Genomic DNA, 17,505 nt, shown 5'->3' with positions numbered 1-17,505 from the left:
TACTAAAAAACCCCTTTTTTCACATTTGCATGGATATGAACAACTGACCCGCAGCAGAGGCTGCACGTTCTTTGTTAAAGAACGAGACAACTCATCTTGGAGCCCAGAAATAAGAATTCTGTATTTATCTTAGCGGGCTGACCTCTGTCACTGCCCCTCAGCATTAAACAGCTATTTTTGGACGCTTCCAGCCATCTGTGCACGCTGGAAGTGACAAGAACAGATCCGCTCCTTCTCTAAGACCTCGATGCTAATTTACTCTCCCTTTTTTTTTTTCTTTAATTCTTTATTTCTATTTCTTCTCCACGCCCCTCATTTCATTCCGGTCGGCCTCAGGGTTACTGCCTCGCTTTATTTGTGCCTTTTTTCCCCGCCTCTCTATTTTAAAACGTAGCCTTAGGCTGCCGTTCCCAGCCCGACGGATGCGGACACACCTGAGGGGAGGGACTCCCCCCCTTCACGGAGACTTCCCGCCCTCCACGCACCGCGCATGCGCAGACACCCACCGGCGTCATTCCCGCCCACCGCACGCGGTGACGGAGCTGCGCATGCGCAGCTGAGCGGATGGGCGGGACCGCGCCGCGCAGTCAGGCGGTCAGTGCGCATGTGCGGGCGGTGGCGGCGGGGTTTGAATGCAGGGACGGTTGGAGCCGGCGGGAGGCGGATGTGGGAAGGGTGACCCGGGCGGCAAGAGGGTCAACTGCCCTGCAATGGTCAGTGCTGCCCCGAGAGACGGACCGTTAGTGGGATGGTGAGGGGCTAGGGCGGCGGCAGGGTCAGTGGCCGTGGCGGCGGGGGTCGGTGCCCAGGGCAGCGGGGGGATCAATGGTCAGTGGCCGTGAGAGGGGCAGTCAGTGGCCAGGGCAGCGGGAGGGTCAGTGGTCGGTGCCGGCAATGGGCAGTGGTTGTGAGAGGGGCACTCAGTGGCCAGGGCAGCGGGAGGGTCGGCGGCTGTGTGAGGGGGTGGTCAGGGACTTCCCCAGGGCCGGGCAGGCCTCGCCACCTCCGTCCCCTCAGGATGGCCCGGGCGGCCCTGGGGAAATCGCGGTGGGAGCTGCAGGGGAAGGGGGTGAGGGGTGCTGCTGCCACGCTCCTCGTGTCGGCACCGAAGGACTCGCTGTCAGCCAGAACTGCCCTTCCAGCCGCTCTCTCCTTCACCAAACCTTTCTGGTAGAACTCCTGCGGGCCAAAAGAAAACAAAACATATGTAGAGAAGGTGCTGAGGGAGCTGAGAAAAAGCTGGTGCTGTACTCTTGAGTGTGGTCACCGAGCTTTGCTGTACAGGAAAGTGACAAACACGCCTATAGGGAAATAATGATGATTGTAACCTCGTAAGGAAGTGAGAGGAGTATGAATAGAAAGTCATTGTGTTTTATTGTGTCAGGAAAGATAGGTTCCAGCAATCCAGGGACAGGGGTGCACACTCTACCGAGTTCAGGAGATCGTAGCAAAATTTCCTATTTTATGGGTAAAAAGTTGATCTCTCCGGCATACTGAGGAGAAAAAGCCACTTTTTGTGGGTGTATTTCACCCACAGCTGTGCAGTTTGGCACTATTGATAGCTCTTGTGCCTTATCTGGAAATTTACCCAAATTTCTTATTTTTTCCAATCTAAGCTGCTTAGTAGGAAGGCTGCAGAATAATCTAATTTTTGTGAAATAGGAAGAAAAGTGTTGTTATGATCCTCTACAATCTGTACCTAACCTTGCAGAGAATCATGACTTGTTGACTAGGTTGTATTGGTGCACGCAATAGAAGTAAGGAAAATAATAATGTAAAAAATTAACTTAGAATAAAACTTGTTATGTTAACTTTCTGGTTATGTTGATTTTTTTATCAAAATGCTATATAAGATTGTATCAGATAATGTTTAACTTGAAAGGAGTTTGTGTTAATTTTTACTTGGGATTTTTTTTCCTTTTTAATGTAAGATGAGAGTTTTGTTACACTGTTATCTTTGAGGATCCTGTCTGATCTTTTGGGGAGCAGTCAGCTCTAAACTATTTCTTTTGAATTTACTCTCATGTTATGTAGGATGCCTCTAAAATCTGCTTGTCAGGAAAATAAACATTTCTTTTCCTTGCAGGGAACCAGCTCTCTGACATTCCTCAGCTGATCTCTTTTCTTACCTAAGGAAGGATTGGCTCTCATGTGACAAATGAGTAAAATTCTCCAGTCTCAGCTGGGAGTCTGAAAAGATGCAACGAAGGAGGAGTTCCAAGACCCCAAAGCAGCCTCTGCACGTTCACCATAAAAGCCAGACTGATCTCTCTGCCTGGCGAAAAGGAGGGAAAATTGACTCTGAAAAAAGTTTGCAGAATAATCAATCTGCTAATGATCAAAAATATGAGAGCCAGGAAGGGTCTCTAGAGCAGGCTTTGAGCTACTTTGAGAAAGGTGAGGAAATTTTTTGGGGTGGCTATCTAGGATTGAGATGATGATAGCTGCATTCTTAATTTAAAAAATTATTTCTGTTTTCCCTCTTTAATGCCTGAGCTATGTATTATTTCTTTAATGTCTTAGAAGTTTTGTGTTACTACAATGTAAAAAAAACCTAAAGAAATAGCATAGAATGGTTTGGATTGAAAGGACCAAGCTCCCCTGCCATGGGCAGGGACACCCTCCAGTAGATCAAGTTGCTCAGGGCCCCATCCAGCCTGGCCTTGAACACTTTCAAGGATGGGGCAGCCACAGATTCTCTGGGCAACCTCAGCCAGGGCCTCACCACCCTCACAGTAAAGAATTTTATCCCAATATCCCATCTAAACCTCCTTCAGTTTGAAGCCATTCCTTTTGTCCTGTCACTACATGCTCTTGTAAGAAGTCTCTCTACATCTTTCTTATTATAATATTAATAATTTTAGAATAATTTTACTTTTCCCTCTTTAACCCCTGAGCTATGTAATGTGTCTTTAATGTCTTAGAAGTTTTTCTTCTTTGTTACTATGTCAAGAAAAAGGAGTATGTGCAGGGACAGTCCAGAGAAGCTTTAAGTTAATTTCTGTTCAGAAGTTGTTTCACCTGTGCTTGTCCTGTTTCTTTTTCCTAGCTCAAGACTGTGTTGCACTGAAGAAGAAGAGTGTTGTGCAGAAACACTTGGATGCTGTGGAAAGCACTGCCCTGAAACAAGGGCTGCCCCCTGAAGGGTTTGAGATACTGCTGAACGTGGTGCTCAGTGGCAGATTTGGTACAGCATTTCTATACTGCTGGTGTATCTTGTGTGAATGTGCCTTTCCCCTCTAATCAAACCTGCTGAGAGAACGTGTTTATGGTACTGTAGCATAAAATTAATTTTTCTGGCATGATTTGGTGTAGTTTCCATTTTCTTTTGTTAAGCTGGAATGAATTATTTGTCATCATTTTGAGGTAGAGGTAAGTCCTTACTAAATTCATACACACCATTACTTTGAGCAAGAAAGCTCTAAATAATTTACTCCAGAGGGAATTTTGACTTAAGCTGCAAAACAATATTGAAGAACCTGGTACATGAGCACCATCTTACTTGAAATTGTTTTTTTTTTTTTCCAGCTGATACAGTGAATACTCGTTTATTGAAGAGCCTGATTCCTGCCTCAGTGATACCAGAAAATTCTGTGGTTACAGCTGTGTCTTGGCTCTGTGTTGGCAAATGCTCAGGCAACATCCAGGTAACTTAGTAAGTGTTTACAGTAGTTATTGCTTCTGTACAGGAACCATAAGAACTGGGTATTTTGAGGAATCAAAAATCCTGAGGTTTTATTGTACAAGGTCTTACACAAGATACTGTCATTTACCAAGACTGGCAGAGATGCCCATTGCTGGAATGGGCAACCAAGAAACACATTAAGTTTCTGTGGAGATTTGGTTCCTGCTTATCTTGTATCTTTGAACTCCTCAGGAATGGTGTCTACACCAAGATTTCTATGAAATACTTCTACTATGAGAGGCATCCTTTCATTTCAGTGAGGTATCCCTCAGGTCATGTGCACCTTGGTTGTGGCAACATGACTAACATTAGGAAAAGAGTCTTTTTTATGTTCATATGGTCTGCTCAAAGGTTTATGTGGTAGAATCATTTAGATGGGCAAAGATTAAGACACAGAATCCAACCATTAATCTACTGCTGCCAAGCCAACCATGTCCCAAGAGCCACAGCTGCACATCTTTTAAATCCCTTCAGGGATGGTGATTCAGCCACTTCCCTGGCAGTGTGTGCCAGTGCTTGACAACCCTTTCATGATGAAATTTCACCTATTATCCAATCTCATCCTCCTTGGCAGAACTTGTTGCTTGTTTCTTCTTGACCTATCCCTTTTGTGCTTGGGAGAAGAGACTGACCCCTGCCTCAATTCAGCCTCTTTTTAGAGAGTTGTAAATAGTGAGAAGATCCCCCTGAGCCTCCTTTTCTCCAGGCTGAGCCCATGTGTGCCCTGTTTATTGGATTCCCTCTCTCCCAATCACCACTGATACACAGATAGGGTCCCATGGTTCTAGAAACCAAAACCCAGTTGCCAACAGCAGTGATGGGGTCAGTTGTTTACCTGGTGAATCCCTTGGCAGACTTTCTTCATCTGAATCCCCCTGGACTGTTTGTAGCTCCCTGGTTATCCTTGACAATGGTGTGTTGTGTATCCTTACTGATCATGTCTCTGGAGCTGGATTCTGATTCCCCTGCCTTGCTTTTGCCCATCACTTAATGTCATGTGGGTTTTTTTTCCTGTCTGCAGCTGCTTTTTTTGAAGTGGCTGATCACAGTGTTTGACTTCATTGATCACAAGGAACAGCTTCATGCCCTCTATGGTTTCTTCTTCTCCTTCCTGCAAGATGAGAAGATGGTAAGGAGAACTGAAGAACATATGGAGCTGATAAAATAAACCTAAATGTTCATTAGTAGTATACATATTAATGCTAGAATTAGTCTGGAGTAGGTGTTGATTAGAGACCATTTTCTGATGGCAGGATTTCTTTTTTTTATTTTCTCTTTGCATTGTAAGATTGCTGGGTAATTTAGATCCACAAACAGGCAAGCACTGTAAGATTGCTGTGGTCTGTCTGTTTAACATGTTTCCAAGCATTGCTACGCTGTATTACAAGAGTGTGAACATTTATTCTGTATAAATTCCCAAGAGTAACAGTGGCCTCTGGGATTGTCAGACATCTGCAGGTAAAGTCTCCTGCTCCTGGGCAGAAGCTGACTTGTATACCTGGGCAAAAAGGGAAAAAAAGGAAAAAATTTAGAGCAGTGTTTATTTAAGGTGAGAAACTAATTGCTGTTCTACTTAATTAATTTGAAATATAGCTTAAAAGAGAACAAGCATTCAGGCAATTTCTGCCATATGGCAACTGTAAAATCCAGGAATTGCAAAGTGTTTAGATTCAGTGCATAATAAGATAATCTTGGCAGTCTTGTTAGGTATGAAATTGTTAATATTCTTTCACTTTAGGATGTTTTATAGTTAAAACAAGTTCCCAAAGTTCTGAGTTATATTTCTTTTAATGTTTTTAATGGTTTTAGATTAACTTCATTTATAATCTTTCAATAAAACTGGATTTAAGGCCTTAATGTTTGAAATAGCTTTTTCAGATATGATGAGTCAGTTGGAAAGTGCATCAGAGTTAGTTTGAAACTAGTTTAAGACTCTTTACAGCCTCAACTGCAGTTAAAAGTTCTAAAAAAGTATATTGGTTCAAAGGTGCCTTTCCTTTTGAAAATGTAATTGCACTTTCACTGCTCACTCTTGTAATTTCTAGACCAAGTTCCAAAAGAAATGATCCAGGTTAATTAAACAGCTTGGTTCCAGTCAGGACTGCTCAGAGTGCAGATGAGGTTTTAAATGAAGTTGCTGTGTGGGGCTGTCTTTGTGGTGGTTTTTGTGTGTCCTGGCTGTGTCTGCAGCAGCAGGAGAGCTCATGGCTGCCCTTTTTGCAGTGCCCCTACGTTTGCCACCTGCTCTACCTGCTGACCAGGAAGGAAAATGGTGAGTCCCATCTGTATGAGCTAAAATACCATTTTATTTCTGATTCTGTTTGCTGGTGCTGCCTTTTCTTCCAATGCAGCTGATACAGTGATTAGCCAATATTGTGCTTTTAATGTGAGGAAGAGTGAATGGTAGTTCAGGCAAAACCTGGTGTAACACTTGCTGAATTGGAAACTTCTCTATTACCCTAGAGATAAGAATTATTGGTTCTGCTTGCTTTGTCATGATTTTATAATAAAAATGTTACTTATGTAACTTTTGCTTAGATGTCTACTATGGTATTTTTAAAATCCTTTATATTCTTAATTGTATTTCCAGTCAAGCCTTTTCGGATTAGGATACTGCTTGACCTCCAAGCAAAAATGGTGAGTTGATTTCAGATGTTGTACAGTTTGGACTGTGGTTAATAGTACACTCTCTAAGTCTGATGTCCTTACACAGTGGAGAGGAATGACTGGACTTGGAACTGTAGGTTTTAGTCTTTGTGGCATCAGAGTTTCTCTTGCATGTGCATCCCTAATTTTCATGTGTGTTTTGTGAGCACATGCAGTGATATATGCAGAGATCAATGTGACCATGTATGGTAAAATCTCTGAAGCAAGGGGCAGCTTCATTTATCTGTTAGTCTTTAATTTTCTATTCATCTTCCTTTTTCAAGTGGTACCAAAAATGTCTGAAAAATGTAAGATTGTAGAGGACTTGCTCCTTTTTGTAAAAGAAAAAAACATAGCTATAATAAGATGTTTTTTACACAGCAGAAGATTATTTTTTATAACTTTGTTAAATTCCTTTCTATCAGTTATGACTACAGAAAGGTCTTCAGTCCTCTTGTTATTGTTATTTAATTGACCCAGTTTGTGTTGTTTCTGTCACCTTCATTTGTTTATCTATGATTATTTGATCGTGTGTAGCTCTGGGAATTTAACTTTTACTGATCACTGGGGATTTTTGCTTCTAAAATACAGCATTCAGTTTCTATATTAAAACATACCTCATGTATTCTCCCTCTTGTTCTGTTGTTTTACAGGGAATGCAGTCTCATCTGCAAGCTCTGCTATCACTTTACAAACTTTTCTGCCCAGAACAGGTGACCATAACCCTTCCTGGGAAAATGAAGGTAAGGAATTAGATTTAGTCAATTCAAAACCAGGATTTACTACAGTATTTGTATGGAGCTTTCTATTTAAGCTATAGCAGATTTACTGGTGAAGATTAATTCCATTTTCTCTTTTCACTGAGTAAAATCAGGTTTAGATAAGGATTCTTTGCCTTGTGTTTTGTTTCCTTTTCATCATAATGAGATGATTTGGTAAGGAATGACATCTACCTTTATTCTATGAGGATTACTTTAATCCTTTTGCTGTTCCTGCTGGGTTTCATTATTATTATTTTACACAATGTTATGTTCTGAAGGAAACAAACTGTCTAATTTGTCAAGGTATTGTGCTAATTGCTGCCATTCTCAAGTACAAATGGCAATGGAAGTCAGTAAGTAGCTCTGTACTTGGAAAGTTTGTGTCATAGGAGAGAGAAAAAAAGCAGATAAAAAATGTAGGAAATGGATTTGTCAGAGCTGCAAGGAACAGCAAAAAATAATTCCCCTTTTAGAGAGGCCTCTGTTCTCAGCCCTTTGACCAAGTAGAAACATGTAGCAGAACCAGATATAGAAGAGAAAACAGCATCTGGGGAGACCTAAATTGTGCAACAAAATTTTATTTCAGTGGGATAGACTTAAAAATTTGAGATTTTTTGTTGTTTTTTTAGAACAGACATTTAATTTATATGCAGACAAATTGAGTTTCAATAAAATTTATTTCAATCTGCTTGTGTATTTATATTGTTCTCTAAATTTTTACTTTGCATTGTGCTGCACAGTCATCTGTTGGAAAATTTACATTTTTTAACATGCACATTTGCATTTTTTAGAAGTACAGTAAATTACTAGCAACTAGATCCCAAATATTTCTACACCTGTCTTTATGAACACAGTGTTGTGTACTAAAAGCTTGATTAGCTATGTCCAAGCCAATCTGAATACTTTTGTGATGGTTTGGCACTTGATTAGAATTTAAAGACTGATTGGCATTGAAATGTCAAAAAAATTCTGCAGAAAAGGTGTTAGCTTTTCCAGTTGGCTGTAGTAATATCTACATTAATTTGAGTATTTGGTTATTCATGGCATTGTTCTGTTATGTGGGTGTCACTGATGCTGAATTCTGGAAATTTTTCTATTAACTGAGCATACTTTGGTCATGTTTAATTTTAAGGTATACTTGAGATTTAATCTATGAGTTGATGATTGGTGTGAATTAAGAGTATAAGATAGAAGTGTTGGAGATCCTTGCTGAAATGGGGGATGTTGTTTCCAAAGGAAATAAAAGCCCACCTGTTGAATTGTAGATCAAAGGTGATGAAACTGAGGGATGATGAGAGTTCTGTGCTGGGAAAATCTGTCAAGTAGAGCCCAGTGTCTCTACATGACTGTGGTGATGTTTATCAGAATAGAAAGTGATCTTTCTATTGCTTTGTCTTGGCTTAACTTCTTGCATGGATGTCTGATTTCTGTTTCCAGACTTACTTCAAGAACTCAGAGGGCCCATGGAAAGCTGCAATCACTGCAGTAAGGCAGAGAAACCAAGGAACCTCTCCCCTGTCCCAAGCAGTGTTTTTAGGCACATCTCAACCTCAGTCACGAAAAAGGGTATGTTATGGGCCTGAGGCACACCCTGGAAGGTGCCAAGTAGTGCTTTTCATTAGGAATATTGGCAAATAATGGGAGTCTGGCTTTATTTCAGCACTGGAAAGTGGGGAGTAACTATAGAGAAATGCAACAATTCTAATGAAAGCCTGGATAACTTTTTTGTAAAACTGGGTCTCTCTGGGAACACTGCTCATAAGTGCAGCCAATTGCATTGGAAACTGAGTCATTTGTGTTTCCTTTCTACAGAAATGGAATGCCCAGTTGGTTATACCTGCAAGTAGTGCAAACACAAATCATTTAGAAGAGGACAGAGAAAAGAACTGGTTTTATTTGTACAGTCCAAACGAGTCTTTTCCAGTGGAGCAGCTGCAGACCTTCCCTCAGCTCCTACAGAATATCCACCGTCTAGAGGTGAGTTTCAGGAAGTTCTTGGTGAATGTTTTGGGAGATTTAAAGGATGGCCTTCTATGCCCTATTTATATGTGAGTAATGTGTGGGCTACCTAATTCTAACAGAGCTTCTAGTCCTAACTGAAGAGATTGGATGAGTCCTGTGAATGGTCTTGTGGTGATAAAAAGATTGGACATGAGGTTCTCTGGCAGTTTATTGATGTAAATACTGAATAATTCTTTATTTTTTTCTTGCAGTTTCCTTCCCAGATGGGTTCAGTATTGACAAACCCCTTATTGCTTCACTACATGAATTGTGTGAAAGATGAATCTATTTACCTGAGGCTCTACTATTGGATGGGCCAGAGGCTCCAGGAAGGTAAGAACTTCAGTATTATCTTGTGAGGTAGGGAGCTAAGGGATGTCTGAGGCTTTTCACTTTTCAGTAATGGTTCTTTGCTATTCAGATGTACAGTGATAACCATAGAGTGTTAAAACAGCAACTGGAGGAGAGCTGAATTTGGTTTCTCATTGTGCTTGTTCTTGCTGTGCTCGTATTCAAGTACAGTATTCTCTCCTGTTCAGAATGCACCTGGTGTGTGGTTGATAACCCATATGAAGAAGAATTCAAGAGCTTCCTGGAAACTGCCTACAAGGCAGAATGTTTCTTGCAGGTAAGTGTGTTTTGTGGAAGCCAAGGCTTTCACAAAGTCTTCCCTTAAAGAGCTTCTGGCACTTACCTGTTTCCTGTAGTATTTCTGAGAAAGTGACTCAAGTGAGAAAAATACTTGTACCTATGGCTAGTCAATATTCTGGAAATGGCCTTGTTTTCTGCAGGAAAAATAATCTAAGAATGATAATTTGAATATCCTGGCAAGTATGGCAGGAATGAGCTGTGAGCCTCTTGCTTTCTCCAGAGTGATGTGAGCATGGCAAGCTGCAGTCAGTTGACTTTTTGAATGCTTTTCTTCTGCTTTTCAGGAGGGATTTTCTGCCTGTGAAGAGTTCCTGTATAAGACCCTTCCTCTCTGGGATGGCATCTGCTGCCGCTCAGAAATCCTGAGGCTCGTGAGTTGGATCCCCCTCAGCAGTTTCTCTGGTATGTGCCTCAGATTCTTTGGGTGAGCTTGGACAGTGGGGATATCTCAGGGCATAGAATTTGTGCACTGATATCATACTGCTTTCTCATTTTTTTCAGACATTAAGCCATATCTCTTTGATCCCCTGGCACAGCTCTTTTTCACATCATCTATTTACTTTAAGGTAATTCAAGTGAACACAATGGCTGTTTAGTTCTAGTTGATACTGCTCTCTGTACTTGTGTTAGGGGTAGCAGTCTGAGGGACACTATAGGAAACATCTTTTTGAGAAGTCTCTGCCCAAACAGGATAAAATATATTTATAGTTTAACTTCTTTAGGAAATAGGTGCTTTAAGATAGTTTCCTTTTTTTGACTGGAATTAAGCTGGGGCACTGGAGATAAAAAGAACTGATAGCACACAACACAATAGTTCATTTGTTTTATTGCAGTTTTAACTACTTGTTTAAACAGTTTTATTGCAGTTTTTTCAGTACTTGAAGTTCACATTCTCCAGGAAAAGCTATATACAACACATACATTCAGTTCTAGGGGCCATGCAACTATGTCACTGCTCCTGAGAAACTCCTGCTACCTTTCCTTGGATATACCATTTCTCAAGGCATTCTTTGTTTGGAATTATTCTCTTGCATAAATTGTCATCAACCTGATTTCTTTTTGCCTATTGCAGTGCAGTGTTCTTGAGAGCCTGAAGGAGCTGTTGCAGAACTGGTTAAATTGCAATGTGATTCAAATGGATTTGGAGATTTCTTCTGTGTAAGATGTTTGACAGATTTCTTCTGTCTTCTTCTGTTTGTCTTTAAAGAATGTGAGCCTTGTTCTGTGCATTGCTCAACAGTGTACTTAGATCTATATTCTAGCCCTAACACCCAGCCTAAAGACCAACCAGAAGGTTAATAATGCAGTTATGATTCTGCTATGTTGTAAGCCACCTTGTCAGGCCTGTTCTTTGTCTTTCTTTAGAAGTATTTCTGCTGACACTGGAAATTGAAGTGTCCAGAATTCAAAATCCTCGTAACACTGACAGCTGGGTGTTCATAATGGTGCTGATAAACAATGTCTTACTGCCTGTATTGAAGAACAAGTATCTGTTGTTGAGTATTTGATGGGGCAAAAGCATAAATTTCAATTTTGTTTTACCTTTTTCCATGTTGCTGTTTGCAAAGAAGTATCTGTAATTCTGTGCCATGTCTTTGCTGCAGGAACACCACCCTGTGTGGGCTAGTGAACGTGGTGGCTGAGCTGGTTCACTTTGTGGGATGGATCTCTACTGTTGCACTGCGTTTGGAGAACAATTCCACCTTCCTGCTCTACTTCATTCTGGATTTCTATGGCACTGTGTGTATCCCAGTCATTTTGTCTTTCTTTTCAAGTACCCCTAAGGCTGTTTGCATTTTTAAGCTAGAGCATAAAAACATCTTCCTCATTCTAGTTTACAGAACTTTGTGATTAAATGCCAGAATATTCCACATACTTGGTGGTATGTGGAATATTCTGCAGCAGAAAGCTGCTTTTGTTGCACCCACAGGCAGAAGTAAATATGCTGCTAGAAAGTGGTTGCTCTTAATTCAGAGGTGAACTGAGGAAGGAGAATTAACAGTAGGCCATAACCTGCTTTTTTAATGTTGACTTTAAAGAAAAGAACAGTGATCAGTTCAATTTGAAACAACATATCTTGTTTTTTTTTGTTAAATGTTTCCTTAAAAATGTGGGTTTTTTTCCTAATTTGTACTGTAGGCAAACTGAACAGCATCAAATAGCCTTAGGTATTCTCCAGCTTCCTCATGTCCTCTCTGTAGTTGTGCTTATTGTGAGCTCCAGCCATGCTGTAACAACAGCAACAGTTCCTACAGTTCAGGCTGGGAATAGCTGAAAAAACAATGACAGTTCTGGGATCTATTTGTAACTGAATTTGTCCACTAAAAATGCACAAAACTGATGGGTAACAACACTTGTGTAAGACACCCTGGCCTTCCCTTCTGGGTGATCTGGCTGGAATTCAGTGTCATGCTCTCTGTTGCTCTGACTCCCTTGGCAGTTTGTAATAATCATTACTTTGGCAGTAATAATCAGCCTGGATGTGTTTCATTCCTGCAGGTGTGTGACATGTACCTGAAGTACAACCTACCTTTGCTGATAATGCCTCCTGCTGGGGTTTTCTACCCAGCACTGCTCAGCATGGATTCTGTCAACTTGAATCAGCTCTGCTACATTATGTACAGGTACTGCAACAGGGGTGGGCTGCAAGGACTCCTTGTCTTCTTTCAGTCTTTTGGAAATGAAATGACTTTGTTGTTAAAACCTGGAATCTACTTCTTGCTGTGCAAGGTAAAGGAAAAAATTCCACTTGTGTCCAGCTTTCATGATAAAGGATTTTACAGCTGTAGTTCCTTTTTTTTTTTTCAAGTCTGTTATCCAAGATACCAGGAAAGAGGTCAGAGTCCTGCTATTATTTCCATATCTTTGATATGTGAAGGAAGAAGTTCCCCAGTCAGCCAGCTGGGATTAATGGTAGTACCTATACAACTTCTCACTCCTCTTCTTTGGCTACTACACTTGAGTTTTCCTTACAAGTTCTGCCATGTGCCCATGTGCTGAGTAGGAAGCACTTCTTCCACCTCCAAACTCCAGGAGTTTGGGACTGCCTCATGCTGCTGGCAAGGCCAAAGACAGCACTGTTTGTTGCTCTGCAGGATCCACCACCAAGGCTGCACTTCTTGGCCTTGTTAGTTCCAGTGGCTGCATCTGAGGAGAAGAGTGGCCAATAGCTGACAGCTGGTGCAGGGCTCTCCATGTGGCTTTTTCTCTTAAGCAATCTGCAGGGTAATTAACATGACAGGAAGGTCTCTAGGAAATAAGAAGAGCTAGTGCTTATTATATAGAACAACTGTCAACTTGCATTACTTCCAGTGGCTTCTGTTTCTTTGCTTAGTGAATGAAAGTCTCCCTTCTTAAAAACACACTGCATTTCTCTGCTGATTTAAAGGCTGGATGTCCATTCTTGTGTGTTGCATTTATGAAGGTGACTGTCCCAGGCAAGCTGGTCATGTGTGAATCATTTAAGAGACTGATATTATTAGATATGTCCCTACTCTGCCAAGTGATAAAGTCCCTTTCAATCCTTTTTCATGTCTCTCTCTTCCACCAATAAAGTTGGATGATCTTTCTCATGGTGGAAGTAAGTTTTCTTGATACATTCCTCCAGCTTTTTTCAACACAGACATGTAGTAAAAATTTACAGGCCCCTAACTTTCTCTTTATTTTGGCTTTTTTTTTTTCAGGTATCGAACCAACTTAGTGGCTGCAAAAGAAAATGAGCTGAGTAAAAAGGTATTGTGGACACATTATGTGCTAGAGCAGACTTTAGCAAGGATCTGGGTTGAGTGGAGGGGAGGTGTACTAATGGCCATCTTTTAAGGACTGGAGGGAGCACACAGCTGCTTTGAGGATGCTATTTATTGATTTTTTTTTTCCCCCCTCAGAAAATCCTGCAGTTCAAGTTCAGTAGCCAGACATACCAAGAGTACAACCAGTACATAATAGCTATGGTGGGCTGTCTGTGGACATCCAGTGCATTCAAGAAGGATATTCATCCTCAAGGCCTTTGTATGGATGATAAACTGCTGAGTAAAACTGCAGTGAAGGAATTAAAAACCAGCTTTAACATTGTCTATCATCCAGCCATGATGGGCTACTCTGTTCAATTCCTGCAGCAGGTAATGGTGTAGGCCAAGATTTGGATCTTTCATGGCATCACATGTTCTGTCTTGACTGTTTCTGTTGAGAAGTGTCTCTGTGTCCTGGCTGAGTGGTAGAGGCAACTGAGCTTTCAAAAGCTGCTGTGGCATTCTGTGTTTGTTAGATTATTGGCACAATTTGCTGAAGAGCCTTTCTTTGTGTGGTATGAGAGCAGTTGAATGTATGAATGTAGCAGTTTTGGATGTGAATTTGTACTCATGAAGGTTTTGAGATAGACCTAAAATAGTTAATTAATGAAATAAATGACACTTCAGTAAAAGCTTACCAAAGGTGCATTCTGCCCCACAAAATAGGCAGTGTGATCTAAATATTTAAACTCTAGAAAGTCAAGGAATGCATGGTTAAATTATATACAGCTGTTCATGCTAGAATTTGTTAGCAGTGCTTTCTGGCTCTTGTGGTAGCTTTTTTGGCTTACTAAAACAGAAATACAAGCAGCTGCTTCAAGTACAGAGGTAAGATAACATGGAGCTGTCTTGCATTGTCTGGTGAGTTCTGCCAGGAGTTCCCTTGAACTGTGGGTGCCCCCATGTGTTCAGTGCAGCTGCTGAAGAGTGCAGAGAGCAGTTTGCCAGAGCTGTTACTGTCCCAAGATGTGTGTGCTGCTCCAAGAAGCCAGGTTCTGTAGGCTGTCCAAGGGCTGCACAGAGATGCCAGTTTGTTGTGAGAGACTCTGGCAGGCTCGAGCAAGTGTAGGTGTGACTCCTGGAATGCAGCAAGGGCCACCTGAGAAGCTGAAGCAAAGATTGTGTTTAGGAACACTTGACAAATTAGCCTTTGTTATGTGCTCAGTGTCCTGAATCAAGCTAGTTTGTGTCTTACTGCTCATTAAACTCAGCTTTTGTCTTTGCTCAAGGAAACTATTTTGATTTTGTTGGACCAAGGAAAGAAGTTGTATATATCTCGTATCTTTTGTCCACATAATTTTTGTTCTGAGGCTTCCTAGAATCATGGAATAACCTGCAATGGAAGGGACCCACAGAAATCATAAAGTCCAACTCCTGCCTCTGCAGAGGACAGCCTAAGAATCCCACCCTGTGCCTGGGAGTGTTTTCCAGACACTTCTTGCATTCTGTCTGGCTTGGTGCTGTCACCACTTCCCTGGGGAGCCCATTCCAGTGCCCAATCACCCTCAGTGGGAAGAACATTTTCCTGATATCCAACCTAAACTTTCCCTGACACAGGTTCCTAATTTTTCTTTATAAGTTTTGCACGTTAAAAAAAAAAAACCCAAACTATAAACCCACAACCATAACACAAAACCAAAAAACACCCAACCTCAAAATCCCTTAAAAAACCCCCAAAACCTTCTGGTGGGGAATTCTTGCATTCTCTTCCTACTGTAGAACTAGAAGAAATTTTGCTTAGCAGCTATGACAAATGTGTTTTGAGGCAGGAGGAAATAATGTTGAGCTGCAGGGACACCAGAGGGCACTGCTCTGCAGCACTGGGGGAACAAACACTGATTTCTGTGTCACTTCTCTCCTCTTGCTCTTGCTCATTCTTGTGAATTTATGATGTTTAGAAAGGGAGACTTTTACACTGTAGAGAGACAATGGTAAAGATACCTGTGAATATTCCCTGTTGCTATCCTGTAATGCTGCAGCACAGGTCAAGAGGGTCCGGATGTTTCTTTGCCACTTATGCCCAGGGTATGATGCTGGAAGCCCCCTCTGAAGCAGGATTAAAAAATCTCTGAATTTCATTGCATGTCTGCACTTCCTGATTTAGGAGAGGACTTAGCAAAGACCCACCAACCCTGGACATACTTTTTATCTGACTTGATATTGTTTTATTTCCTTTCCTTAAGATTTGTCCTGATGATACCACCTTCAACTTCAAATTAATTAAGGTAAGATTTCTTGTTTTAGTAAATAAAGCAGGCAAATTTCAGCAGGTGTGTTGAAGAGGATGAGATTATAATATTCACCAAACTCACCAATGCTCTAGAAAAATTTTGGAAGGGGGAAAATTCCAGCTGTAGGCTGTGATTCAGTCTCTTAACAGGGCCAAACAAGAGGACATCAACACCTGAAAAGTTAAGTATCTGTGGCTAGTGATTTGAGATTTTATGTATTTCCTTCATGAGTCAGTGCAGTGTCAGGACAGGGCTGTTTATTGCTCTCTGCAGGCTCCAGAAAAAGTTACATTCTTGATGCACCTATAGTTCATTGATAATTCAAATTCTGCTTCATATTATATTTCTGAGACAGTTGTGTAGCTTTGTAACAGCTTTGAACAGGAATCCTCCACTGAGCAAATACTGTGGCAGTTGGTTTCCTTTCCTATGCCACAGAGTACTTCAAACCTGATCTGGAGGAATCACCACCAGTGATGGAAGGAAGGCTTTAATAGCCATGTTCATTGAGTTCCTGACATATTCCCTCTTGATCCAATAGACTTTTCTTTTTCTAGAAGTGGGATTTATAAAAACTTTTAGTATTAAAGAAATACTAAATACTGGCCCAGCAGATGACCCTGTACCCCTGTGGATATTTACAGATGTCACCCAACATGTGGATGTTGTCCCACAGGAAGGCAGAGTTTGCAGACCTTTCCAAATTGGCTTAAGAAAGGTAAACCTTTGTTCTGCACATCTGACTCTTCTTTCTGGTTTACAGGGGAAGAAGTGGGACTGGTATCTGGAATATCTCTACACCCAGGGTTTGAAAGGGCTGAAGGTCTTCATTGAGAGCAGCATCAGTCGGGTTTCCCAGGCTGCTCGCAGCCAGGCAGGCAATGTGGAAGCGTGACCTGGGGCTCACTGCAGTTCTTCTGTCATCTGGAGCAGACTTGCAGACTCTAAAGGACTCTGTCACTAATTCTTCCTTTCTCAGAGAAGAGAAATGGAGCATTGACTCTTACCTGCACTTTTGTACTGCCATCTCTCTTATGAAAGTGAAGACACAGATGTTGAGGCTGGCTTGGTTCACTAACACTGAACCCCCTCTTGTCCCTGCTAAACTTCTCTGGTCTGAAGCTATGTGACATCCACCTTTTTCACCCTGCTGTGTCTCTGTTGGAGTATCTGTTCTGATTGAGAAACAAAACAAAATTTCCATCTCAAAACTGCAGTGAGCAGTGGTGCTTCATTTGTAAGTAATGTTGACCCGTGACCTGCTTTGCCTTCCTCAGCAGCAGGTAATGAGAAACATCTTCATCAGCCTTTCAGGAATGCTGTGGATGTCTTGGATTGGAGCAATGTGAGCTTCCCAATCCCCTATTGTACTCTGTATGACTTTGAACAGACTGACCAAACTGACCTTCCTGAAATTTATTTTCATTTTGAGGCTTAAGGAACAGTTTTTATGCTAACTCTGGTTCTAATGATGTTCTAGTACAGCTGGAAAGTACACTGACCTGGAGTTCAGTTGATGATTTATTGCACAGTGTTGCCACCAGCTCACCATTTTCTGTATTAATAAGTGCAAATGTAACTTTCCCTTTGTGTGTTTTTAGCTTGGTAGGTGTTGTATATTATTTGAGTACATATGTATAATATATATTCTGTAAAATATTTCTAATGTGTCATTTTGAAAAAACTCTTTTACAAAATGTATCTTCTCCTGTCATTTCATTTTAAGTCTGAGTAGAAGCTGA

The 17,505-nt window shown here is 41.2% G+C and overlaps 1 protein-coding gene across 1 annotated transcript; it reads left to right on the top strand.

Moving 5' to 3' along the window:
- The first annotated feature begins 619 nt into the window (after positions 1–619).
- CENPI (centromere protein I) lies at positions 620–17,452 on the top strand. Its single transcript, XM_054641550.2, has 21 exons — positions 620–713; positions 2,087–2,397; positions 3,050–3,187; positions 3,529–3,647; positions 4,707–4,814; positions 5,909–5,957; positions 6,276–6,322; positions 6,985–7,074; positions 8,530–8,658; positions 8,905–9,069; positions 9,306–9,426; positions 9,633–9,721; positions 10,029–10,146; positions 10,246–10,310; positions 10,817–10,902; positions 11,349–11,484; positions 12,244–12,368; positions 13,428–13,476; positions 13,629–13,862; positions 15,716–15,757; positions 16,527–17,452. Exons 2-21 carry the CDS (start codon positions 2,199–2,201, stop codon positions 16,656–16,658), a joined length of 2,241 nt encoding a protein of 746 aa, XP_054497525.2. The 5' UTR covers positions 620–713; positions 2,087–2,198; the 3' UTR covers positions 16,659–17,452.
- Positions 17,453–17,505: the final 53 nt, after the last annotated feature.

This window comes from Agelaius phoeniceus, chromosome 14 (genome assembly GCF_051311805.1).
Source record: "Agelaius phoeniceus isolate bAgePho1 chromosome 14, bAgePho1.hap1, whole genome shotgun sequence".
NCBI lineage: Eukaryota > Metazoa > Chordata > Aves > Passeriformes > Icteridae > Agelaius > Agelaius phoeniceus.
This window is presented reverse-complemented; position numbering and strand designations above follow the sequence as displayed.